The 24,911-nt window shown below is 26.2% G+C and overlaps 8 protein-coding genes across 13 annotated transcripts; 5 read left to right on the top strand and 3 right to left on the bottom strand.

Moving 5' to 3' along the window:
- Window positions 1-174: 174 nt before the first annotated feature.
- On the bottom strand, window positions 175-4,101 carry LOC414043 (leucine-rich repeat-containing protein 49). The gene is made up of 7 exons (XM_397479.7): window positions 3,949-4,101; window positions 3,539-3,705; window positions 2,797-3,435; window positions 1,468-2,702; window positions 962-1,332; window positions 557-793; window positions 175-458 (listed from the first exon to the last, which is right to left on the bottom strand). The coding sequence occupies exons 1-7, from the start codon at window positions 4,048-4,050 to the stop codon at window positions 255-257; spliced, it is 2,955 nt and encodes a 984-aa protein (XP_397479.5). The 5' UTR covers window positions 4,051-4,101; the 3' UTR covers window positions 175-254.
- Window positions 4,102-4,598: 497 nt separating this feature from the next.
- LOC726480 (39S ribosomal protein L54, mitochondrial) lies at window positions 4,599-5,394 on the top strand. Its single transcript, XM_001122212.5, has 2 exons — window positions 4,599-4,747; window positions 4,977-5,394. Exons 1-2 carry the CDS (start codon window positions 4,657-4,659, stop codon window positions 5,258-5,260), a joined length of 375 nt encoding a protein of 124 aa, XP_001122212.1. The 5' UTR covers window positions 4,599-4,656; the 3' UTR covers window positions 5,261-5,394.
- Window positions 5,395-5,985: 591 nt separating this feature from the next.
- LOC413705 (acidic mammalian chitinase) lies at window positions 5,986-9,268 on the top strand. 2 transcript variants are annotated; one of them, XM_006562100.3, is made up of 5 exons: window positions 5,986-6,090; window positions 7,013-7,076; window positions 7,292-7,953; window positions 8,077-8,366; window positions 8,464-9,268. In XM_006562100.3, the coding sequence occupies exons 2-5, from the start codon at window positions 7,013-7,015 to the stop codon at window positions 8,972-8,974; spliced, it is 1,527 nt and encodes a 508-aa protein (XP_006562163.1). In that variant the 5' UTR covers window positions 5,986-6,090; the 3' UTR covers window positions 8,975-9,268. The 2 variants fall into 2 exon arrangements, with proteins under 2 accessions (XP_006562163.1, XP_016767820.1); XM_016912331.2 differs by lacking the exon at window positions 7,013-7,076 and having other exon boundaries at window positions 6,021-6,090.
- Window positions 9,269-9,536: 268 nt separating this feature from the next.
- Window positions 9,537-10,657, top strand: LOC726439 (40S ribosomal protein S16). Its single transcript, XM_001122174.5, has 5 exons — window positions 9,537-9,624; window positions 9,717-9,761; window positions 9,837-9,968; window positions 10,236-10,350; window positions 10,453-10,657. Exons 1-5 carry the CDS (start codon window positions 9,616-9,618, stop codon window positions 10,596-10,598), a joined length of 447 nt encoding a protein of 148 aa, XP_001122174.1. The 5' UTR covers window positions 9,537-9,615; the 3' UTR covers window positions 10,599-10,657.
- Window positions 10,658-11,040: 383 nt separating this feature from the next.
- LOC412408 (nuclear export mediator factor NEMF homolog) lies at window positions 11,041-14,827 on the top strand. Of its 2 annotated transcripts, none has more exons than XM_395865.7 (10): window positions 11,041-11,216; window positions 11,319-11,490; window positions 11,550-11,752; window positions 11,850-12,928; window positions 13,002-13,182; window positions 13,250-13,551; window positions 13,634-13,793; window positions 13,869-14,166; window positions 14,238-14,500; window positions 14,576-14,827. In XM_395865.7, exons 1-10 carry the CDS (start codon window positions 11,161-11,163, stop codon window positions 14,772-14,774), a joined length of 2,913 nt encoding a protein of 970 aa, XP_395865.5. In that variant the 5' UTR covers window positions 11,041-11,160; the 3' UTR covers window positions 14,775-14,827. The 2 variants fall into 2 exon arrangements, with proteins under 2 accessions (XP_395865.5, XP_006562162.2); XM_006562099.3 differs by lacking the exon at window positions 11,041-11,216 and adding an exon at window positions 11,220-11,238.
- On the bottom strand, window positions 12,970-17,506 carry LOC552691 (serine/threonine-protein kinase VRK1). Of its 2 annotated transcripts, none has more exons than XM_026441087.1 (8): window positions 17,238-17,506; window positions 17,062-17,114; window positions 16,912-16,981; window positions 16,573-16,769; window positions 16,237-16,450; window positions 15,474-16,147; window positions 15,266-15,395; window positions 12,970-13,176 (listed from the first exon to the last, which is right to left on the bottom strand). In XM_026441087.1, exons 1-7 carry the CDS (start codon window positions 17,401-17,403, stop codon window positions 15,279-15,281), a joined length of 1,491 nt encoding a protein of 496 aa, XP_026296872.1. In that variant the 5' UTR covers window positions 17,404-17,506; the 3' UTR covers window positions 12,970-13,176; window positions 15,266-15,278. The 2 variants fall into 2 exon arrangements, with proteins under 2 accessions (XP_026296872.1, XP_026296873.1); XM_026441088.1 differs by lacking the exon at window positions 12,970-13,176 and adding an exon at window positions 13,865-13,954.
- A 331-nt stretch (window positions 17,507-17,837) lies between these two features.
- Window positions 17,838-20,482, top strand: LOC411080 (serine/threonine-protein kinase greatwall). 3 transcript variants are annotated; one of them, XR_409291.3, is made up of 4 exons: window positions 17,838-18,289; window positions 18,382-19,839; window positions 20,051-20,263; window positions 20,337-20,482. XR_409291.3 is itself a non-coding variant. In XM_006562102.3 (4 exons), the coding sequence occupies exons 1-4, from the start codon at window positions 18,071-18,073 to the stop codon at window positions 20,381-20,383; spliced, it is 2,067 nt and encodes a 688-aa protein (XP_006562165.1). In that variant the 5' UTR covers window positions 17,838-18,070; the 3' UTR covers window positions 20,384-20,482. The 3 variants fall into 3 exon arrangements, 2 of the variants coding, with proteins under 2 accessions (XP_006562165.1, XP_394554.1); XM_006562102.3 differs by having other exon boundaries at window positions 18,382-19,468; window positions 19,550-20,263; XM_394554.5 differs by having other exon boundaries at window positions 18,382-20,263.
- An 82-nt stretch (window positions 20,483-20,564) lies between these two features.
- Window positions 20,565-24,521, bottom strand: LOC552672 (proclotting enzyme). Its single transcript, XM_625048.5, has 6 exons — window positions 24,150-24,521; window positions 22,717-23,024; window positions 21,856-22,325; window positions 21,342-21,616; window positions 21,089-21,234; window positions 20,565-21,015 (listed from the first exon to the last, which is right to left on the bottom strand). Exons 1-6 carry the CDS (start codon window positions 24,340-24,342, stop codon window positions 20,863-20,865), a joined length of 1,545 nt encoding a protein of 514 aa, XP_625051.2. The 5' UTR covers window positions 24,343-24,521; the 3' UTR covers window positions 20,565-20,862.
- Window positions 24,522-24,911: the final 390 nt, after the last annotated feature.

The raw sequence follows: 24,911 nt of genomic DNA, 5'->3' as shown, positions 1-24,911 counted from the left end.
TAAATACGAAAAGTAACTTTTAAAATTATTATATTAATAATTATATTATTAAATTAATAAAATTTATGTGAATACATAAATTTTACTAATACATATTTTATAAATTTATAAATACGTAAATTTTTTAAACTTATTTAACTTATTTAACAATGAAATAATTTTATAGAGAACATTTAAGTTAATTTTATCAATCTTCTTCTCGTATTATGTATATTATACAATAATATATATCTATAATTATATATAAATATTTGTTATTTATCATATTGAAGTGTTTTGCTGCAACGTTTCATATATGCATCCATCTCAGAAAAATCAAATAGAGTAGTATGAATTATTTCATATAAAATACTTGGCCATTTATTTTCAAGTAATTGTAACTTTTGTATTGCATCTACAGTAAGATTTATTAAATTTAGTAAATATTTTTTTCCCTTATGTCTCCAAATAAGATCTTCCTATATTTAAAAAAAAATAATAATTAAAAAATTCAAATTCAATTAAATTAAATTTTTTAAAATTTTTGTTTATCCAATATTCCAATATAATTTATTACCTGTGTTATACTTCCTTTTCTCCATTGCAATGCTTCTTTAGCAACAACATTTCTAAGAGCTGGATCACTGTTAAGTAAAAATTGTTTGGCAGTAATTTCTCCAATTTGTTTTTGCACTTTATCTAAATGAAGTCTTTGTAATAAAGGTTGTAATAAATATTCGGGCAGTGAACACATCACAATATCAATGAGACCAGCATATTCTTTGTTTGCCAAGTCAATTTCTTCATTTGTAATCTATTAGAAAACAAAAAAATTATCAATTTTATAAATATGAATTAGTAATATGAATTTAAATTAAAATATGAATTAATAATTTTTAATATTATATTTTTAATATTATGATTTTTATTATTATATATTATATTTATATTATAATACAAATATATAAAAAAGAATATCTACTTCTCTTCCATTGATAACTTTCAAACCCCAATGAGCTAAACGAAATATAGCATAAACTTTCCAGTTTTTTGATATAATTGGATTTCCAGTTTCTATATGAATACTTGTTAATCCCTGGACTTCAGCTAAAGCATTAAGTTGTCCAAGATAACTAATATTCGTTTCTTTAAACATAAAGTGTTCTAAATTTGGAAATCTGTTTTTTATTTTATATAACACTTTGGCCACATCATTAAATTGTACATAATTAAATTTAACTATATTAACATCTTCAGCTTTTGAAGAATCCCATAATCGATCGATGAAACGTAATGCACCTTGACCATAAATATTTAAACAACGTCCAACTATTTCTATTAAATAGTCTCCTCCTATAAATTTTAACATTAATGTTAATACTATAATATAAATATTTCTTATATATAAGAATAATTATATATATATATATATATATTTATATAATATTTATATACTTATATATTTTTTAGTATATTATTATTTTATACCTTGTTCTCTTTCTTTTGATAAATTTTGTAATGGAGTTGGTGGTGTTTCAATTTTTTTTTTAGCTCTAGCAATTGCTACTTTATTATTCTTATAACATACTACTTTTTTTGCTTGTGCAGTTCTTTTATCTTTGTTTTTACTTTTTTCTATATTTATATTTTTACTAATGGATGATGTGCTACAATCACTTAGGACTGATTTGCAACTATCAATACTATTAGTTTTAGAACTTAAAGAACCATATCCAGAAGAATCAATACTTGATTTTAATTGATAATCATTTAATCCATGTTGATCATGAATCTTTATATTTTGAGATATTTTTGTTAAATTTTGTTTGCTATTTGTTGATAACTTAGAAGAATTAAATATATCATAATAGTTATTCTCTTGCTCATCAACAATATTTGATGGAAAAACATTCATTGATTCAAATGTTTTATTTGTAATTTTATTAATATTATGAGAAATGTAATTTTTAGAGTTTAATGAATTTAATTTTAAATGAGAATTTAAATAACTTTGTATATTTTCAGAACTTTCTAAAATTTCTGAATCACTATTTGTTAGACTTTCAATGTTATTTTTAGTTTTTGTTTCTGTTAGATTTTTTTTTATTTTTTCAAATTTATTATTTATTAAACTATTTATAATAGAATCTAAAATTGGTGGAAGTTTAAATTCTAATTGATATGCTTTAGTTGTATCTTTTAATCTAAATAAATTATCATTAGAGTTACTTCTTTTTTTTATATTTATTTTTGTTGCTTCTACATTTTCATTTATTGATGTTAAACTCCCAAAACCTTTCGATTTTATTTTCGCTAAATTTTGTTTTAACATATTGAATTTATCCGATTTTTGAATTTGTACTGCATTAATATTATTGCTTCGACTATTATTTTTATTGTGATCATCTATCGACGATTTAGAATGAGATCTGAGAAGTTCCCAATTTATTTTAGCATTCGATATAATTTCTTCTCGTCGAGCATTCATACAAACTTGTGCACTAAGATTTAAAAAAGTAGAATTATTTTGTTCTTTTGCTGTTCTCCATGCCACAGCAGTTCTTCGAATTTGTTCAGTAATTTGCATTGTTGATAAAGATTGTAAATTTGGTAAATATGATACAAGAAAAGAAACATAATCTCCATTTAATGTTATGGGATTTCCATCAATTGTTATTTCTCTAAGCTGTAATGCTTTAGCAAGATTTCCTATATCTTCAATTCTAAAATATTAAATATTGATTAATAAAGATTATATTATTACATATATTTTTTTTAACAAAATTAATTGTAAATTATAATTTACAAAATACTCACTTATGTATATCATTATTACTTAAATATAATTTTTGTAGTTGTCGTGTTTCATCAAAACCTAATAACTTCTTAATTTTATTACGTCTAAGGTTTAATTCTTTTAATGATGTTAAACCTTGAAAATCATTATGTCCTATTATTTTAATATTATTTCCAGCTAAATTTAACACTTTTAAAGATATAAGATTATTTAAATCTGAAATTTGTACAATTTGATTTCCATGAAGATCTAAAACTTCCAATTTAGAAAGATGATTTAATCCTTCAATTCTTTTTATTCTATTTTTTCCAATCAATAATACTCTTAAATTTTCTAATATTTCAAAATTACATATCCTTTCAATTTGATTATCATATAAATCAAGAAATACTAATTTTGTTAATTGTAAAAAATTACAATTTTCAATCTTTGTAAGAAGATTATGTTGAAGAGACAATAAACGCAAACGTGGTTCTCCAATTATGTTTGGAAAAGAAGTAAGTCCCCTTCTATCAAGACATATTCTGTCAGGATTCTTCTCTTTTTCTGAAGCTGTTCTTGTTGCCATGACAGTTTTTCCTTCGCTTGTCCATTGTAAATTAACTGAATTAGAACCATTAACTTTGTCATATTCTATATTAAATGGAGAATCTGTTGGACTATATATGACATTTATACAAAATGTTATGAATTTTTAATATTAAAATCACATTTAGTTCTAAATAAAGATATGATATATATATCTATATATTAATATAATACCTGAATGAATTATAACGACGCTTAAATAACTTTGATGGTACAAGAGCTCCAGGTAAAATGGGTAAAGCAGGAACAATTGTCAAAAAATTATTATTTTGTTGATATTTGGTATGAGTTTTTATTGCTTCTCCCTTAATTCCTTTTATATCAAAATCTATTGTTTTTGTCTAAAAATATTAAATTTATTATTATTTATTTAATTATAATACAAGACATAAAAAAACATTAAAAACATAAGAAAAATAATGTTATTAAATAATAATAAATAGAAATATTATAAATTTTAAATCCATCTATATGATGAATATACATATAAATATATATATATATTTTATATATTATATTTTTTGTTTATGATTTAAAATGAAATTGTACAATAGTCTAACATTTCATGATAAAATCGAACATACCCGCGTTATTCTATTGTTGCTTACTGGCATTACATAACAGAAAAGAACAGTTAATATATTGTTGCACAGATTTATAAGATTTATAAGCTTAAGTTTAATCATTTAAAAAAATATTGATAAGTTCATAATTTATAATATATTATAAAATTTTTTTATTAAATCTTAATAAAACTAAATCTAATATATATTATTAAATTTCTTTTATTAAATCTTAATAATTATAACATAGTTTAACATTTATTGTTTGTCATTGCGCATTTGATTTAGTATGGTTGTCAACATTTGAAAATTCCGCGTTATAACTATTTTGCAAAATAACTGCATTCAACAAAAATAAACAAATAAATTCTATTAATTTATAAGATATTTTTATATATAATTCTATTAATTCTATTAAAAAATATTTTAATGAAATTTAAAATATTAAATACTTAAATTTAAAAATATTTAATATTAATCAAATTTAAAATCATAATTTGAAAAAAATAATTAAATAATTAATAATTAAAATTTGGTAAAATAATTTATCAAATTTTTTCATATTAACATTATATTTTTAATATTAATTTTTAATATTACATGAATATAAATATAAATAAAAAATATTTAATTAAACTATAATTTATATCACTACTAGGGATATTATTAAAAATACTAGGGAATTTAATATAGTAGAATTTGTTATTTATACGTACATTGATATGTACTATGTCTTTTCTATTAGCTATTTTACGATTGCCTAAAATTACAAGAAATATTATTTCTGTACAATATGCAACACAATCTAAACCTTCTTCAGGTGAATATATATTTTTGTCAAATAATTTATATATAATATAATATGAATAATTTTAAAGGTTTTAAAGATTTTATTATAGGTTATATGTATTTTATTTTATTTATAGGTTTTTATTTTGTATTTTATTTTGTAATTTTTATATTTTTTGTTACAAATTTTGTTAACACATTAACAACATATTAATTTTAAATAATTAAAGTATTTTTATAAATGTTACTTTATTTTTTAGATAAAAAGAAAGTAAAACCAGTTCGCCAAAAAATAGAAATACCAGTTGAAGAAGATGTTAATAAGTTATTAAATTATGTATGTGGATTAAATATTTATAAAGATGGAGAAGATGTAAAGCTAAAACCAGATTCTGAATATCCTGAATGGTTATGGAATATCAGAATTGAAAAATTGCAATTATCAGATTTAGATCCTAATACAAAACAATATTGGAGACTTATTCGCAAACAAGCACTGAGAAGAAAAAATGAAATGCGTAAACATCAAAAACCTAAAAATTAAAAATTCTATTCCAAATCTCAAATATTTTAATTTTATTATTCTTCTTAATTGCAATTTAATAGCAAGTAATATATTTCATTAAAATATTGTTAATAAAAATATGTGTAAATAAAATTTTATTTATAAAAAATAAATGAGTTTTAAATTATTGTTTTTTTTTTTAAATATATGAAAGTATATATAAAAGTTTCTATTATTAATATTAAAATTTATAACAATGTAAATAATGTATGTTTTCGCCTAATTAGCAGAATTTTATAAAATAAAATTTTTCTCATTTATTATAACAAAAATAAAATATGTATTTATATACATATCTTATTATTAGATAAAATTCACTAGAAAACCCTCGTTTTGCAATAGAACTAGCTTTTATATTATTTAAATATGTTACAAAAGTTTCGTTAGTTTCACTTTGATATATTTATTTATAAAAAGAAATTATTATGTTTAACAAAATCAAATATTTTATATCAATTTATAATGATTAATAAATTTTTATTTGATAATGGATTGAATTAAAAAAAAAATGTGAATCACGATATAATTCATTTTTTATAACATGCATAAGTAGTTGATTACAATTGAAATATGATTGAATCAATTGAATATGATTTTAATGATCGATGATAAATGGATTTTATTGATAGTATATAAATTAAGTAAATCTAGAAAAAATTGTTATTTAATCTATCTATTTCTCTATCGATAAATTTTTAAAGATGATTATTGAATTTAAAGACAAATAATCTATCTACAAATATAAAGACAAATAATCTAGTTACAAGTGTAATGTCAAGTGTAGCAGGTGAATTTTCTAAGTGAAACAGGTGATATTTTTATTTTTGTTTTATATTTAATTATTTAATATTATATTATTGAAAAACATTATATCTTATATAATTATATAGGATATGATCGAATAGTATAATCGAGCAAAAAAAGATTTTCAAAAAATTAATAAATTAAATATAATAAATTATAAAATTACATTAAAAATTATATTCTTCAAAATAAAAGCTTAAATAAAAAATTTTTATTTCTCTTTAATTATCTTCATAACATTTCATCAATAATTGATTCAGACGAACGTTAACAAATTTTTAAATTTGATTTTTCTAAAAACAAAATTTCAAATAAAAAAATCTCATTCTTTTTTCCAATTTATTTTAACATTCGACTATATATTATATATCCGATAATTTTATTTATTATATAATTTTTAAATGGTATGAAATATTGATAATTTTTAAATAAATTTTTAAATAATATTAATTATCTATTAATATCTCTTACAAAATTATCAGTCTTATTTAATTTAATTTTATTTTGTTTTCTTTATATTGTAGAAATAATAGCAATAATTTATCGTTATTCTTGCACAACACCTGTGTCAATAAACTGAAGAAACAAGGGAAAAAATTGATTTCCATTCGTTATCAATAGTATAAACATTCAGATATCTTAAAAATTTTGCTTTTAGTATATTTAAATGATAAAAAAGATTAAAATATCAGAATTTATAAATTATTAGATACGTATAAACTTGATTTTCTGTTGTATAATTTATAACAATTTGTTAGATTTAGATTTTTATATACATAATACATATACATATACATAAAAATATATGTATATATATATGTAAGTTTTTAAACGGAGAAATCTCATAGTTGCAGGATTTTTAATATCTTTTATGTTTCAAAGATACAAGTTTCTCATACATTATTTTTAAAATCTATTTACTTTTAGATGTCGAAGATAGCATTTTTAATCGCTTTCCTGGCATATGCCGTTACAATCATCGCAGCTGATAGTAAGCATCAAATAATATAAAACTGATAAAACTAATGATTTTTAATATGTTATCTTTGAACAATGTAATCGATAATTATTAATTATTTCTATAATTTTAATTTCTCTTCTTTTATTTCTATAACTTTAATTTTTGTATTTCGATTGAATTAATATTATATTAATTGAAATAATTTTGTTATAAATTTTATATAATAATGTTTTTTCATTATCTAGCAAAAATCGTTTGCTATTATGGTAGCTGGGCTGCCTATCGCCCTGGACTTGGAAAGTTCGAACCTACCGACATAGATCCGACATTATGCACCCATATAATCTATACTTTTGTTGGTATTGCTACTGATGGTAATGTCAGAATATTAGATAGTTGGATGGATTTACCAAATGGCAAGGATGGTTATGGAAAATTTACTAGACTTCGTCAATTGAGTCCTAATACTAAGGCATTAATAGCGATAGGTGGTTGGAACGAAGGATCCTATAAATATTCTGAAGTCGTTGCTAATCCTGAAATTCGAATTCGATTCGTCAAAAACGTGGTTGCTTTTTTGCAAAAATATAATTTTGATGGTTTCGACGTAGATTGGGAATATCCGAATCAACGTGGTGGCAAACAAGCTGATAAAGAAAATTTTGTTTCCTTATTAAAAGAATTAAGACAAGAATTCAATAAATATAATTACATTCTCAGTATAGCGGTTGCTGGTGCTAAATCTTCAGCTTTGAAATCATATTATATTTCGGAAATATCGAAATATGTCCATTTTATTAATCTTATGACGTACGATTTAAATGGATCGTGGAACAATTTTGCAGCGATCAATGCTCCTCTATACGCTTCCTCTAGCGAATCTGGAGCTCAAGCTGAACTTAACGTAGTATGTTTCCATTCTCAATTATATTAAATAAAAGTACTAAAAAATAATATTAAAATATTAAAATTGATATTAAAAATATTATATATTAATTCAATATTAATATGAAACATTTATGTTTTTTAGAATTCGTGTGTTCAATATTGGCTTTCAGAAGGTGCACCAACTGATAAGCTCATTGTTGGTATTCCAGCTTACGGTAGATCTTTCACTTTGGCAAATTCCACAAATAATAAACCAGGAGATAAAACTATAGGTGCTGGACAAGCTGGACCTTATACACGAGAAAATGGTATGCTTGGTTATAATGAAATTTGTGAATTTATTAATCAGGGTTGGACTGTGGTACGTGAGCCTGAACAACGTGTACCTTATGCTTTTAAAAACAATCAATGGGTTGGATATGATGACATCGTGTAAGTTCAATATTATAATTAATATTATAATAAAATAGCAATATTAAAAATGAAAAAAAATAAAAATACATAGGAAATAATATATTCATGTTTTCAGATCTATTGAAGAAAAAGTCAATTATGTTAAATATAATGGTCTCGGTGGTATAATGATGTGGAGCGTCGAAACCGATGATTTTCATGGTACGTGCGGTGAAAAGTATCCACTTTTGAATACAATAAATAGGGTGTTAAAGGGACATAATCCATCTACTACAACTACGACTAACACTGTTACATCCACAACTAGTGGTATATCGAGTAGCACAACACCTATCGTATCTAATACAACTATTTCTGCGTCGACTAGTACAACTGTTGCATCCATTGGTACAACTGTACCATCGTCATCTGTACCATCGTCATCTGTACCATCATCATCATCACCGAATTCTATATGCACACAGGAGGGCTACGTTCGAGATTCACAAAATTGTTCAATATTTTATTATTGTCAAAAAGTAAACGGTAAATATATTATAAACAAATTTCATTGTCCTGAAAATCTTGTATTTGATACAAAGCTCAATACTTGTAATTACAAACAGAATGTTCCTGATTGTCCATAAAATCGATGTAAATGAACTATATAAATTATGACAAACTACGTAAATTATTATAAAATAATGTAATAGTACATATTTTCTTACAGTTTACTTACTTTATGAATATAAAAAAATTTTTTTTTATCATTATTATATATTTAATAATGACAATAATAAATAAATAATGAATAATTTATAATATTAATATATATTTTATATTTTTTGTGCAATTATAATGTATAATTTTCACATTTCTTTCATATTTAAATATTTATGTAAATAAATTATTAATTAAATTCATAAATAATTATATTACAATTATTAGTTACATTTTATCAAAAAAATATATATAAGTAAATACTTTATCTATGGAAAATTGATTTTATACGAATCAATAAAATCACATATAATACGAAAATGATAGAAAAATTATATAAATGATTTTTGCATTTTCATAAAAAATTATTAAATAAAGCTCACTCTATATTGTAATATATTTTTATATAAAATTATATTAGAATATAAATTAAAAAACTTACTTAATCGATCTCTTTATATGTTACGCTGATAAACGGAAGTTATTTAAAGTTTAAATTTGACTAATGTAGTTTTGTATCCAAACGTACTGCGTTTGTCTACTTCCTTTTCACGACGTGCTTTCCAAAATGCAGAAGGTAGGTTTTTTAAATTATAAATTTTATAAATTTTTTTCTTTATAAAAAGTAAATTTATATATTTATATTAAATTGTTTGATTTTTTTTTCAGAAACAAAAAGAACCAATTCAATCTGTGCAAGTCTTCGGACGCAAAGTAAGTATAAATTGCCAATAAATAAATGAGGTTATGTTTGCGTATATTCTTTCAAATATATATTTATATTTATAGAAAAGTGCAACTGCAGTTGCTTATTGCAAACGAGGCCGTGGAAATCTTCGAGTTAATGGACGTCCACTGGAATTAGTTGAACCTCGTGTATTGCAATACAAATTACAAGAACCTATTTTGTTACTCGGCAAAGTAAGTATTGGAAAATATACTAATTTTATGTAATTTAATATGTGTTTTGTTATATTATTTAAACGATGATGAAAAATATTAATTTTTTTTAAATATTCATATATATTCACTATCATTTTTTTTAATATTATTCTATGATGTTCTCTTATTCCGAACATGATTATTCATGATTATAAAAATAAAAGCACTGAGAAAATTTATATTTATATATTTTTTATTAACAATTCTTTAATTTTAATAATATTTTACTTGTTATTTTTTATGTAGGAAAAATTTTCTGGAGTGGATATCAGAGTAAGAGTAAATGGTGGTGGTCATGTAGCACAAATTTATGCCATTCGACAAGCTATTTCTAAAGCTCTCGTAGCATATTATCAAAAATGTAAATTATATATTAAAAAATTTAACATTATATATATATATATTTTAACTTTAAAACTTTTCATAAAAAAATAAATTATTTTTATGAAATATTTTTTTTTAGATGTTGATGAAGCAAGTAAAAAGGAAGTAAAAGATATTCTTATTCAATATGATCGCACTCTTTTGGTTGCTGATCCAAGACGATGTGAACCAAAGAAATTTGGTGGTCCAGGTGCAAGAGCAAGATACCAGAAATCTTATCGTTAATATTTACAAATTTCATCTTACATTTTATTTGTATTATTGAATAAAATATATAAAAAAAATTTGTGTCCTTTTATATATTTTCAAATTTTTGTATATTGAAATTTTTTTCAATTATATTTTTAAAATAATTGTAAATATAAACAAAAATTTTTAGTTTTAAAAATTTTAGTTTTATATTAGAAAAATATAACTTGAGAAAAAATAATTCGTGAAATTTTTAAATTTTTATCTTCAGAAATAATTTTTTACGAAATAATATGTATTTTTTTATATATATTTTTCATTATCAATAAATAATGTTCATATAAATTAAAAAAACATAAATTTTTAAATTTATAATACGTATTATATGCTGTGTATACATATATTTTTATGTAAACTTCTATCTTTAATGAATAGAATTTACTGTATAAATATCAGAATATACATATATATATTTTCGATATGTCACTTGCGATACATATGTGCGCACCATAAAAGTTAAACGTGAACTCAAGATTATTAATTTTTAATTTTTCAATTCTTTAAATATTAAATAGTAAAGAATAATATATCTATAAAAATGAAAACGAGATTTAATTCATATGACATTACTTGTACGATAAATGAGTTACAAAAGTAAGTGAATTATTGCATAAAGGTTAGGATTAATATATTTGTTAAGGTTTTTTTAAGATTAAATATTTTTATTGATAATTTTATTTTAATTTTAATATTTAGACTTATTGGTATGCGCGTAAATCAAGTTTATGATATTGATCATCGAACTTATCTTATACGTCTTCAGCGAAGTGAAGAAAAATGTGTTCTTTTATTAGAATCTGGCAATAGAATTCATACAACAGTATTTGAATGGCCAAAAAATGTAGCACCTTCAGGATTTTCGATGAAGGTATATTATAGAATTTAAATAATTTATTTAAAAAAATAATATATATATTATTTTCGCAGATGCGAAAACATCTTAAAAATAAACGACTTGAGAGTCTTACTCAAATAGGTGTAGATCGAATGATTGATTTACAATTTGGAAGTGGTGAAGCAGCTTATCACATAATTTTAGAATTATATGATCGTGGAAATATTGTGTTAACAGATTATGAAATGACTATTTTAAATATTTTAAGACCTCACACAGAGGGAGATAAAATTAGGTAAGATATAAAATAAATTTTAAATATTAAAATTATATTTTATATAAATGTAAAAAGATTAAAAAATATATATTTTTATTTTATTTTATTTTATTAGATTTGCAGTTAAAGAGAAATATCCTATGGATCGTGCTCATCAAAATATAATGCCACCTATAGAAAATATACAACAACATTTACAAAATGCCAAAATAGGAGAAAGTTTAAAAAAAATACTAAATCCACTTCTAGAATTTGGTTCTGCTGTAATTGATCATGTCTTATTAAAACATGGATTTACATTAGGGTGTAAAATTGGTAAAGATTTTAATATTGAAGAAGATATGTCAAAATTAATACTAGCATTAGAATATGCAAATAATATGATGAACTCTGCAAGACAAAATATTTCAAAAGGATATATAATTCAAAAAAAAGAAATAAAACCAACAACAGATGGCCAAAAAGATTTTATATATACTAATATTGAATTTCATCCATTTTTATTTGAACAATATAAAGATCATCCATATAAAGAATTTGCTTCTTTTGATGTTGCAGTAGATGAATATTTTTCTACAATGGAAGGTCAAAAGTTGGATTTGAAAGCTTTACAACAAGAACGTGAAGCTCTTAAAAAATTAGAAAATGTGAAAAAAGATCATGATCAGAGATTAATAACATTAGAAAAAACCCAAGAATTAGATAAACAGAAAGCAGAATTAATTTCCAGAAATCAAAGTTTAGTAGATAATGCCATATTAGCTATACAAAGTGCTCTTGCAAATCAAATGGCTTGGCCAGATATAAAGGTATTATTAAAAGAAGCAGAAAGTAAAGGTGATCCTGTTGCATCTGCAATTAAACAATTAAAATTAGAAACAAATCATATTTCCTTATTGTTACATGATCCTTATGAAGATAGTGATGAAGAATCTGAATTGAAACCTATGTTAATTGACATTGATTTAGCACATACAGCTTTTGGAAATGCTAGAAAATATTATAATCAAAAGAGATCAGCAGCTAAAAAGCAACAAAAAACAATTGAATCGCAAGATAAGGCTTTAAAATCAGCAGAAAAAAAGACAAAACAAACACTAAAAGAAGTACAAACTATTCATAGTATTAATAAATTAAGGAAAATATATTGGTTTGAAAAATTTTATTGGTTTATTAGTTCTGAAAATTATCTTGGTAAATTGTTAAAAAATATATAATATCTATAATAAAAGTCATTTCTTTTTAATAATATAATATAATTTTATAGTAATTGGTGGAAGAGATCAACAACAAAATGAATTGATAGTAAAAAGATATCTTAAAACTGGAGATATATATGTTCATGCAGATTTAACTGGCGCAAGTTCTGTTATTATCAAAAATCCTGGTGGAAGTACTGTGCCTCCAAAAACTTTAGCTGAAGCAGGTACAATGGCTGTTGCCTACAGGTATATAAATATTAATATTTTAATAATATTTTTTTTTATTATAAAAACATTATAATTATGATATTAGTATTGCATGGGATGCTAAAGTAGTAGCAGGAGCATGGTGGGTAAATAATGATCAAGTTTCTAAAACGGCTCCAACTGGTGAATATCTTACTACTGGATCTTTTATGATTCGTGGAAAGAAGAATTATCTCCCACCATGTCAATTAGTTATGGGATTAGGATTTTTGTTTCGTTTAGAAGAAAGTTCAATTGAAAGGCATAAAGACGAAAGGAAGGTCAGAATTATTGATGATGAAAATGAGCATATGGAATCTTTTATTGAAGAAGATAAAGAAATTGAATTAATAGAAGATTCTGAGGAAGGTGAAATATTATTTTATATATAAATAAATATAAATTATATTAATATTATTAATTCATTACTTTATAATTTTAAATTAAATAGATGAACAATCTGAAAATAAGAATAATTTAAATCCTATTCAGGAAGAATCTAAAAAAGATTTATTTATAGAAGAAAAAAATATTAATCAAGATAGCAATGAAGAAGACAATCCATTTCAATTTCCTGATACACAAATTAAAATTGATATTTCTGGTTCAAAGTAAATTATATAATTTATATATATTAATTTTTTATTTTTTAAAATTATATTATATTACATATTTTATTTTTATAGAGTAAAGTTACATGTTGATAATAATCAGCCAACTGCAATGTCACAGGAAGTTGTAGAAGATATTATTTATTTAGGCGATGATAAACCTGTATTAATAAATACTACGTGTAAGAAGAAAGATTTAGAAGTTAAACAAAAGTCACTTAAAAAAGAAAATAAAGAAAAAATTGAAATAGATAGTAAAAAAAATGATCAAGTGATTTTAAAACGAGGACAAAAAGGAAGATTGAAAAAAATGAAAGAAAAATATAAAGATCAAGATGAAGAGGATAGAAAATTATCTATGCAAGTGCTTCAAGTAAACATCTTTTGTAATTCATGATATTTATACTTAGAAAAAATTTATTATAATAATGTGATAATATTTAGTCAGCAGGTAATGCAAAAGAAGATAAAAAAAAAAATAGAAATAAAGATCCATCTGGACCAAAACAACAAACGAAAAAAAAAAGTATAATGAAATCAGTTCCACCACAAAATTCTCAAATTGTAGAAAATATTGAAGAAGAAGACACAGGTCCAGGACCTGAAATAGATATGTTAGATCAATTAACAGGAAAACCTGTTACAGAAGATGAATTATTATTTGCTATACCAGTAGTAGCGCCTTATAACACTGTGCTTAATTATAAGTAAGTTAAATCATTTATTTTTTTTATTATATTACATTAAAACTTTAATACATTATAAATTTTTTACTTTTTTAGATTTAAAGTAAAACTAACTCCAGGAACAGGTAAAAGAGGAAAGGCAGCAAAGACTGCTATGGCAGTATTTATGAAAGATAAAGAAATTACATTAAGAGAAAAAGACTTATTAAAAGCGGTAAAAGAAGAAACAGTAGCTAGAAATATTCCAGGAAAAGTTAAGATAAGTGCACCACAGATACAAAAACTAAAAAAATAGATAATTCAAGTATAATTTGTAAACAATGTTAATAAATATATATTTGTATTATATATATATATATATATATATATATATATATATATATATATATGATTTACTTGTACAAAAGTTATACATTTATAAAACTTTTTTGATAACATTTCGTTTGTTTAAATCTTCAATTTCTTATAAATCTAATTGTTAAATAATTTATAGAAAATTCTTTATTTTTATATAAATACAGAAAATTAATACTGCTCAATTGTCAGCATTAATTATAAACTTTTACATATTTTATACAATTTTTTATCATGCAAATGTATCAAAATATATTATTTTTTCTTAGTATAAATTATAAAGATAATGAAATGCAATTGCAAATAATATTTTTTTTGCACAATTATATCAATAGTTTTATAAATACAAGTTGTTATAAATACAATAATGTACAAAATTTCACTAAATAAGGATTTTCAATGCATATAAACATTTGAATTGTTAATACTCACGTCATATTTATAATTATGTGCTAAACATGTCTTCCTCAGATGCACTTTCCTGAATTATTTTTGCTCTCGTACTTTTAGACGTTGTATTTCGAATATTTATGGGCCGCGATTTAGTACCTTTTGATATTATCTATTCAAATATATATAATATATATAAATAATAAATTTTCTGTTTTTAATAAATTTAAAAAATATATATATTATATACCTTTGGTTCAGAATCAGATTCATTGTGGATATAATTAATTTTTTTCTTGTTTTTAACTGGACTTTTTTCCTCATTATATTTATTTACAGAACTAGAATTTTTTTTTGCTTTTTTAACTATTTTTATATCATATTCTTCATCAGATTCAATCTCATTTAATGCTAGTTTAATATCTTTTACACCACCACGTTTTTTGTCTATTACAACTCCTACATTGCTATCATCAAGACTTTTCACAGGACTTAAATTTTTTGTTGATTTTGTACGAGGACTTTTTCTTTTTCGATTGATTATATTTTTTATTTTTTGTGGGGTAGTTTTTGGAACTTGTTTATGAGAAATATCATTTTTAATGTCAGTTTTAAATTCTAATTTTCCATCTGGTTTATGTGATAATTGTTTTAATCCTTCTATTAATATTTTTTTAAATTTTTCATAATCTGGTATTTCATTAAATTTTATACTCGCTAATAAAGTCATGAATTTATGCATAGTATTTGAAATTGTTCCATGAAAACATTTATTTAAAAATTCTGGAATATTATCAAAAGCTTTTTCTTTTTGTTTTTGTACTGCAATTGGATCTGACAAATTTTTCTCCCATAAAAGTGATCCAGATAACCATTGAATCATATTATAACCCAAAATTTCAAAATCTCCACGCATTGTTGGTACTATATACATATATGTTATATTAATAAAATTATATTAAATTTTACTGAATGATTATAACTATACTTTTAGCAATTATATTAACTATTACCTCCCATATGTGCATCTCTACTGGTATATTCAATAGTTCCATTATGGGCTTTCTTTGGATCTAATTTATATTCATCTTTTGTTGTATAATGAGAAGCCAATCCAAAATCTACTAGATAAACTTGATTTTTAGATTTTAAATCTAACAATAAATTTGCTCCTTTTATGTCTGCATGTACATATGTTTTATGGTGGATATATTCTAGAACATTTATCTAAAAATTTTATGATAATACAAATATAATAATTCACTTAAAAAATAACTATAATATTGTTTTTTATATATATTTTTTATGAATTATTGAATTATAAAAATTTGTTTTGGATTGCCTCTTACTATTTGTAAAGCTACTTTGTACACTGTATGTTCTGGAAATCTTCGATTATTTGCTTCAAATAATTTCCATAAATCTGTACCATATCGTTCCATTACTATAAATCGATATTTTGTTTTTTTATATTCATGACTACCAGAGCCAATATATCGAGGCATACCAAGTGCTGGAAGTTTCTTTTTGTTTCTCCAATTATCAACTAAAACCAATTACATGGTACTCTTTCTTTTTCTATACTAGTTTCATAATATATACATATAAAATGTACAGTAAAACTAAAAAGGTAAATCTACATAGATAAAAATTATTTATATTTAAATATTGAAATTTAAATAACTCACTTTCATTTGGTTTGGCATTTCTCATGTAAAAATGCATTTCTACAAATAATGGACCATTTCCATGTGGTTCCTAAAATTTGGAAAATTTAATAATTTCACATAAAATAATAAAATATCCAAACAAATAAATATAAATTAATAGATACTTACGATTTTAATTACATTAGGATATTCATTTGGAACTTTTCCATTATAAGGTGCAGCTGTAATTATTATGATGATTAAATAAGATATACGAAGGAGAAAAAATATATATGAATTAAAGATATAAATATATGTATACAGTGTATACATATAATAATAAGAATAATAAGAATAATATATACCAGAATAAATTTCACCAAAACCACCAATACCGATTGATACGCCAAGAATCCATTGTTTTTTTCCCATATCTGTTAATATTTCACCAGCAGAAATTGGATCTGGCAATTTATATGCATTTGCTCCTTTTTTTTTAGGTGCTCTTTTTACTATTTTGTCAGACATCATAAGATTATCAAAAATATATTATTATAATGTATATTTTCGAACAAAAAATTAAAAATAATTTTAAAAACTATATAATATAATTTCAATATTATGATAAATTTATATTTAAATAAATGTTTCATATACTGCACACACTATTTTATCTTTTCAACGTTTCGTGCAGTAATGCAAAGAAGCTATGAATACAAAAAATTTAAAGGCGGGAATTGTAAGTGTCTCAGTGCAACCGTTTCAAAGTCACGGAAGTTCCTATGCACTTAAACGTTATAAAAAATATTTCTAATTAGGATGCATATAATAAATTCAAAATTATTATTTTCTATAATCACAATAAAAAATCTTATTAGTTATTAAATGCTATTTATTTATATTGTATAATGATAATTAGTAAAAAAGAATTATTGTTGGCGGTTCTGATTATTTTAAATTACTTGAAGTATGTAGTATATTTTCTTGTCACATGGTCGTACATATGTTAATTTTCAAATATGTTCAGATAACCGTTAAGATTTATTTGTGTATATAAGAAAATAATATAAAATATGAAGAAACGATGAATAAAATTTCACATTTTTTATGTTGTGGAATTATTTCATGAATCAAGGTTTCAATATTTTAAGTTCCATTATATAAGTTTATAATTCGATTGATTAGGTTATTTTTTCAAATGGAAGAAGCGGCGATTAATTCGCCAAATTCACGTCTAAACGATAATGACCAAATTAATGAAACAGACGACGAAAATTCTCGTATAAATTATAATGACTCAGGAAATGAACATGAAATTCTATATGGGGAGTGTACGCCACAACAGGTATCAACAAGCAGACAAATCAATAATTCTATTTTTAATACTATATCTAAAATTGTTAATCCCGCAGCAAAGGTAAATACATATTATTATTTAAATAAAAAAACTTTTCAGACCTGAAATTTGATATCTTCATACTTTTACTTAATATTATATTTAATTTTTAGGTACCAGAAATTCAAGATTTTAAAATTGTGAAACCAATAAGCCGTGGTGCATTTGGCAAAGTTTTTCTTGGACATAAAAAGTCAAATCCTGAGAAAGTATATGCTATTAAAGTAATGAAAAAAAATGAAATGATAAATAAGAATATGGCTTCACAAGTGATCATTGAAAGAAATGCTTTAGCTTTGACACGTAGTCCATATTGTGTACAATTATTTTATTCATTACAATCTGCTAGTAGTGTTTATTTAGTAATGGAATACATGGTTGGTGGAGATCTTAAAAGCTTGCTTGGTGTATATGGTTATATGGAAGAATCTATGGCAGCTTTTTATACTGCAGAAGTATGTCTTGCTTTGGAATATCTTCATTCTCATGGAATTGTACATAGGGATTTAAAACCAGATAATATGCTTTTGTCAAAAGAAGGACATGTCAAATTGACAGATTTTGGGCTTAGTAATATATCTTTACATAGAGATCTTGAAATATCAGATTTAGTTAATTGTACGCCTAGTCTTTGTACTAGAACTCCTGGACAACTTCTTTCTTTGACATCACATTTATCTTTTGGTTCTGGACAAAGATCGACAAGTGAATCTAATCTTAGCGACAAAAGTACACTTGGTGTTAATTTACTTCCTGCTTTACAACAAAATTCAACTAAATTTCAATCTTCACCAAATTCGATAATTTCATCTGCTGCATCAGGAGATTATTCCCGAGTATCTGGTATTACCCCTTTTCAATCTGCAGAAGATCTTCATTTAACGGAACGTTTGGAGCATATTATTGTTGAAAAAAAAAATGAAGATGATGAGAGTAGCTCTGGAAGTTATCATACATGTGAGGCATCTTCGGTTCGCGTTAATAATCAACTTAATCAAAATTTGGAAGAGGAGGATGAATCTACATTAGAAGCAGATCAATCTCAACAACCTCTTCCTCATACTAGTCCATTAAGTACATGTACAAATACGTTTACCAGAGGTGCAAAACGAAAAAGAGCAACGGGAGGAACAACTGGTTTAACGTGTGAATTAAGTATAATGGATTTGGATGTTGATAAAACACCAAAAAGAAAAAATCGTGGTTGTATATTTTCTAGAAGTCCAATTAATTCTGTTATTTCTGAATCAGTAAAACAAACGAACAATACTAATGATACAGGTATGGTGCAAGAAAGTGGATCTAGTGGAAGAGTTGCATTTAGTACACCAGTATCATTCACGAAACAGAGATGCTATAGTGAAGAAGATGCAGAAACATGCGAAGAAGAAACAGTACGTTTGATTAAAACGACAAGATTTCAACTTCCACCAGTTCTTACATCACATTCAGCCCCTGAGATACCTATAGGTGATAATTCTGAGAAACATCGATCGCCTCAAGTTATATCTCCCATAAAAACACCTGCAACTTCTGGCAATTGTTACACACCTTACAGAACTCCGAAATCGGTAAGAAGAGGCGGTCAAGTTATCAATCGATCAGATGATCGTATTCTTGGAACACCTGATTATCTTGCACCAGAATTACTTTTAAAACAAGGTCATGGACCTGCAGTGGATTGGTGGGCTTTAGGCGTGTGCCTGTTTGAATTTTGCACAGGTGTTCCACCATTTAACGATGAAACACCACATGCTGTATTTTCTAATATTCTTGCTAAAGATATTCCTTGGCCAGAGGAAGAAGAAGCTCTGTCAACAGTTGCTGTGGAAGCCATAGATGCACTTCTCACTTTAGATCAATATGAGCGTCCTTCTGCACAAGAAGTGCGAGTCATGAAACTTTTTCAGGACTTCCCTTGGAACGAGCCGTTAAAAGCGACGCCACCTTTTATACCACAACCTGACGATAATTACGATACATGCTATTTTCAAGGTAATTTTACATTATATAATATATTACAAATGAATGTTATGAATTCGATTTTTGTCTCGGTTTTTTTCTTTAGCACGAAACATTATGCAACATTTAAACGTGAGCAGCTGTGAAACATAAAAATCATATTGATGGAAAAATAGATATCAATTTACAGTTTATTTTATAACTGAAATAACATTATGCAACATTTAAATGCAAGCAACTGTAATATATAATCTTCAAAAGAAGATCATTTCAATGCAATAAGGAGATATCAACATATGGATTGCTTTATGACAGGAATAATATAACATTAAAATTGTATAAACTATTTTTTATATAGTTGTATATGTATAGTATTATAAAATATTTTGTTACAATTTAAAATTTTTGTGTCATCACTTGTTCCTAGATGAACATGTTTTGCTATTTATTTTGCTAATGATAACAGTTCATAAAACAAATTGCATAAGAATAAATTATAGGAATAAAAATTTTCATTTTTATTTATATATAAATTTTTTTAGTAAATGATTCTTAATTTTATATTATATGATGTTGGCTTTGATGATGCGAGGATGACAATGGTAAAAAACTGATTAAGACTAATCTGAGTTTTATTTCACATTTTTATAAATCCAAGGCAGGAAATGCGTTACTCTAGTATAAACGCCAGGATATTGACCTTTACCACATCCAATACCCCAACTGACAATACCAACTTGTGTCCAACGACCATCATTGACCATCAAAGGACCACCACTATCACCCTATAAAATAGAAGATACATTGCATTCAAAAATTCAAATATTAATAATACAATAAATCAGTTTTAATACAAACCGAGCAAGAATCTTTCGCAGCTCGTCCTGCACACAAGAAACTATCTACAATACCGCCAGGTGCTGCGGCACCGTATTTTAATTTGCATTCACTATTTGTCCAAATAGGTATGGAAACTTCTTGAAGTATTGCTGGTTGTGGTCCACCTTACCAATTAAAACAACAGTTATAATTCTTTTTTTGTCAAAAGAATTTTAATTAACGCAATTAGGTATTAAATTAATCTTTTTTTTTTTTTTTTTAAATTTCTTACTTTCTCTCAAGGAACCCCAACCAATGACTGTAGCAATTTTTCCAGAATACAACTGCGAACCACTCGGCAGACAGATGGGTCGTATTTGTTCCGTGAATGAAACGGGTTCATTGAGTGTGAGTAGTGCAATATCGTTATACAGAGTGCGTGCATTAAAGCCTCTATGTCTGACTACTCGTTTCACTCGTCGTTCGATATGTCGGATCTCCGTGTTAGTTTTGATATTGTAATCCCCAAGACGGACCGTTAATCTTGCTACGTCCCAGGAATTCATGCTGGAAACATAGAAATAAAATTCATTCACTCTATACAAAATTCTTTTTCTTTTCTATAGAACATATAATGATAGAAGATTTTGTATAAAAAAAAAAAAAAAATTATTAAAAAAAAAGTGACTGTAGTTCTAATTTTTTATTAACAAATCTAACGATTGTCTTGCAGGAATAGAAGCCATATGAAAATACCAAGCGTACCAAATGATTTTATCATTCTATACGTTTTACGGAGAGCTTACTTGGCAACACAATGAGCTGCAGTGAGAATGTGTTTATTGTCGATGAGTGAACCACCACAGAATTGTCGGCCACCGTTGAAGAGTGCCGCGATCCAAGGCCACTCGCCAGGGTCAGCATTCTGACCACCTACGATTCTCTCCTGATCCTGGATACCGTTCTTTGCACCGCATTGAGACATATCGATGCTCGAAATAGTTGCCGATGGTTTTTCAGTGGTCGTCGATACAGTTGGTACATTTGGCCACCAGGCAGGTTTCTTCGTTGGCCAGGTCGTCGCAATATCAGGTTTTTTCGATGTGGAAACTGGTTTTATCGTCGAGAACGTAGGTAATTCTAGATACGGTGGATGAGTGGGTAGCGGTGGTATGGTGTGATCAGGTGGATGCGTTGGGATCGGTGGCGGCCAGGAACCTGGGTTCTGCGGCCTTGGTTTTGCGGCCATCTCTTCCTCCCCATTGTCGTTGCTTTCCTAAAATATGAAATAAATCTCCGTGAAATAAATCGATTATTTCAATAGGAATAACGGAACAGGAAGAAATAGAGAGAATCGTCAATGAAGATTTCACGGCAAGGAATGGATGGTAGGTGCTTAGATTAGACACGGTAGTAAAAGTAAAGTCGTAAAAGTATGTTTGCGAAACTTCTTTGTTCATAATAGATACACCCGAACTACGACTTTCTACGTTAGAACTTTTTCGATTCGCATCACGTATTATTTTTACGAGTTCTTGGTAACTAACTAGGATCTGTAATTTCAGTTGAGAAATTCAATGAGAAATTCATTCGTTCGAAGGGAGCTTGAAAAAAATATTTTAATTCACTGATAAAAATATTATATGTATATATATATATATATATACCTGATTATTTCCTATAGTGGAATCGTCGCTCGACTGTGGTGTAACGACCGGAAGTATATTGGAGCAACAGATTCCAAAATTCATTTCTCCGTTCCCACTTACGTAGCTGCAGGTGTCGTAAACACCAAGAACCCAGCCATCTAGAGCGCTCAAATCGGGAATTTTGAAATATGGATAACATTCTTTGAAGCTGGTGCAACGACCAATCTCTCCTTTTGATGTCAGGCAAGTATCGCTGTTGGGGATTCCATTCCACAGTATACCACGACTATCTCTCGTCTCGGTTTGGATATCTGCGTTACTGGCGGCTGAACGATAAAACGGTACTTTTTAATCATAATTATAATTTATAATAATCGATGGATTAATTATATCGGCAGAAAGATTTTTTCAAAATAGTAATTTCACTCGTCTTTTTCCAAGTCGTTCGTGATCGGTTTATAAACATATTCATCGATGGAAGAATCGTATTATAGCGGGAATATAACACATAGAATCGTGTACGTGTGTACATAAACGATGTCTGACACATTGTCTACTGTTGGTAATGAATGCAGATCGTCTTCGCTATGTAATGTTATGTACATTTGCAAGAAACTCGTATGATTGAACGAGAGAAGCTTTTTATTTTTTACTACGTACTCGTTAATCTTCGTACGAAACACGTGGGTATTTTTGTTAAATTAATAATAAATATTCTTATATATTATTTGTTATAAACACACAATCTTATTGCGCTCTCCGCTATTCGTACAAACAATATTAATTACAGATTAGATGATAGAGAATAATTCCAGGTAAGATCAAGCCAAATTCGTTATATCATCGAATGTTTTTGAACTGATCGACCGAGACCGAGGCATCACAATAGAATTCCATCCAGATTCTTGACAGTGGGTTCGCTGACCCACAGGTTACATATAGGTGCACACATACAAGACCGGTACGCACGCCTGGAACACTTCCGTTCGCTGTGTATGGAACACACACGCATGATCGATCACATGTGATTCTCGTGTACGATTCCCTTCGATTATTCGCGTGTTATCATCGCGATGAGCGAAATGCCATCAAGTGCCATCGTCATAATCTCACTGTAACGATGAACTCTAACGAGTTGTTCATCTCCAGCTCCTCAGGTGATTAATACTCGGCCATCAATTAGACGTATAATAATATAGCGAGAGGCTAATCGATGTTATTCATCTACTCTATTCCTTACAAGCATCTAATTACACGCTAAAATAGTCATTACATTTCAATCGGAGTTCCATTGTACATCGATCAACCTTGGGGGAAAAAAGACGAATCTATCAGTTATAGAAAATTAACCAAATAGTTATTTCTCTAAAATTCCCAATTACCTTTTAATTTCATTTTATTTGATTTATTAACGAATTGAACAACGAATTGAACTAGATTCGTCCACTTACCATCAACGATTACCGCGTTGTCATCATCCTCTCCCCGATGGACCTCTTCTAATGATGACTGGAAGTCGATCGATTTACTTTTTGGATCAGCGTAAATAGTACCAGTGATCGTCGAAATCGCGATGACAGTGTGCACAACGAGTAGTAACAGTTTCGTTTCCGACGACGCTCGATGGAGTCGGTTCATTTTCATCGCGGAGAAAACGGAAACCACTGTCGAGAGGGGAAAAACGAGGAGAGGATCCACGGATGTTTGGGACCCTGTGTTACCGGTAGGGATCGTGGAACCGGCACTAAGCTTGCTAAGCTGCTGAATAGCCAGTGCTCGTGCTTATAACGGGGCCCGTCCTCCCCTCTCGGTGCTGTTCTTTGCCCCCAGGTAGGTTTCGATACACAAGTTACGGGATACCATCGAGTTCTCCTCTCATCTTCTTTTAGAGGACGTGCAAATACGTGGTAGCCCCATTGCAAGGAAAAGGGTAGGCGGGGTATCCCTTATGTATACAGAATCAAAATTGACGGTATGCTAATTTTCGGCAGATTGAAAGATCCGATTGACTCGATTTATTCCGGTTTAGTCACGCGATGTTGATCTCTCGTGTTAGATGTTCGACTGCTATTTCACGTGTTTATTTTTTTTCGTCTCTTCTCTCACGAAGAATTATATTGAATTATATTGAAGCATTTTAATTTCATTCAATTGGCACTTCTTTTTTTTTTTTAAAATTAAATTTTATTTTCTATATTTCTAACATTACGCTC

The sequence above is a fragment of the Apis mellifera genome, linkage group LG5 (genome assembly GCF_003254395.2).
Source record: "Apis mellifera strain DH4 linkage group LG5, Amel_HAv3.1, whole genome shotgun sequence".
Taxonomy (NCBI): domain Eukaryota; kingdom Metazoa; phylum Arthropoda; class Insecta; order Hymenoptera; family Apidae; genus Apis; species Apis mellifera.
The sequence above is the reverse complement of the archived record's forward strand: the minus strand, read 5'-3'. Positions and strand labels throughout refer to the sequence as shown.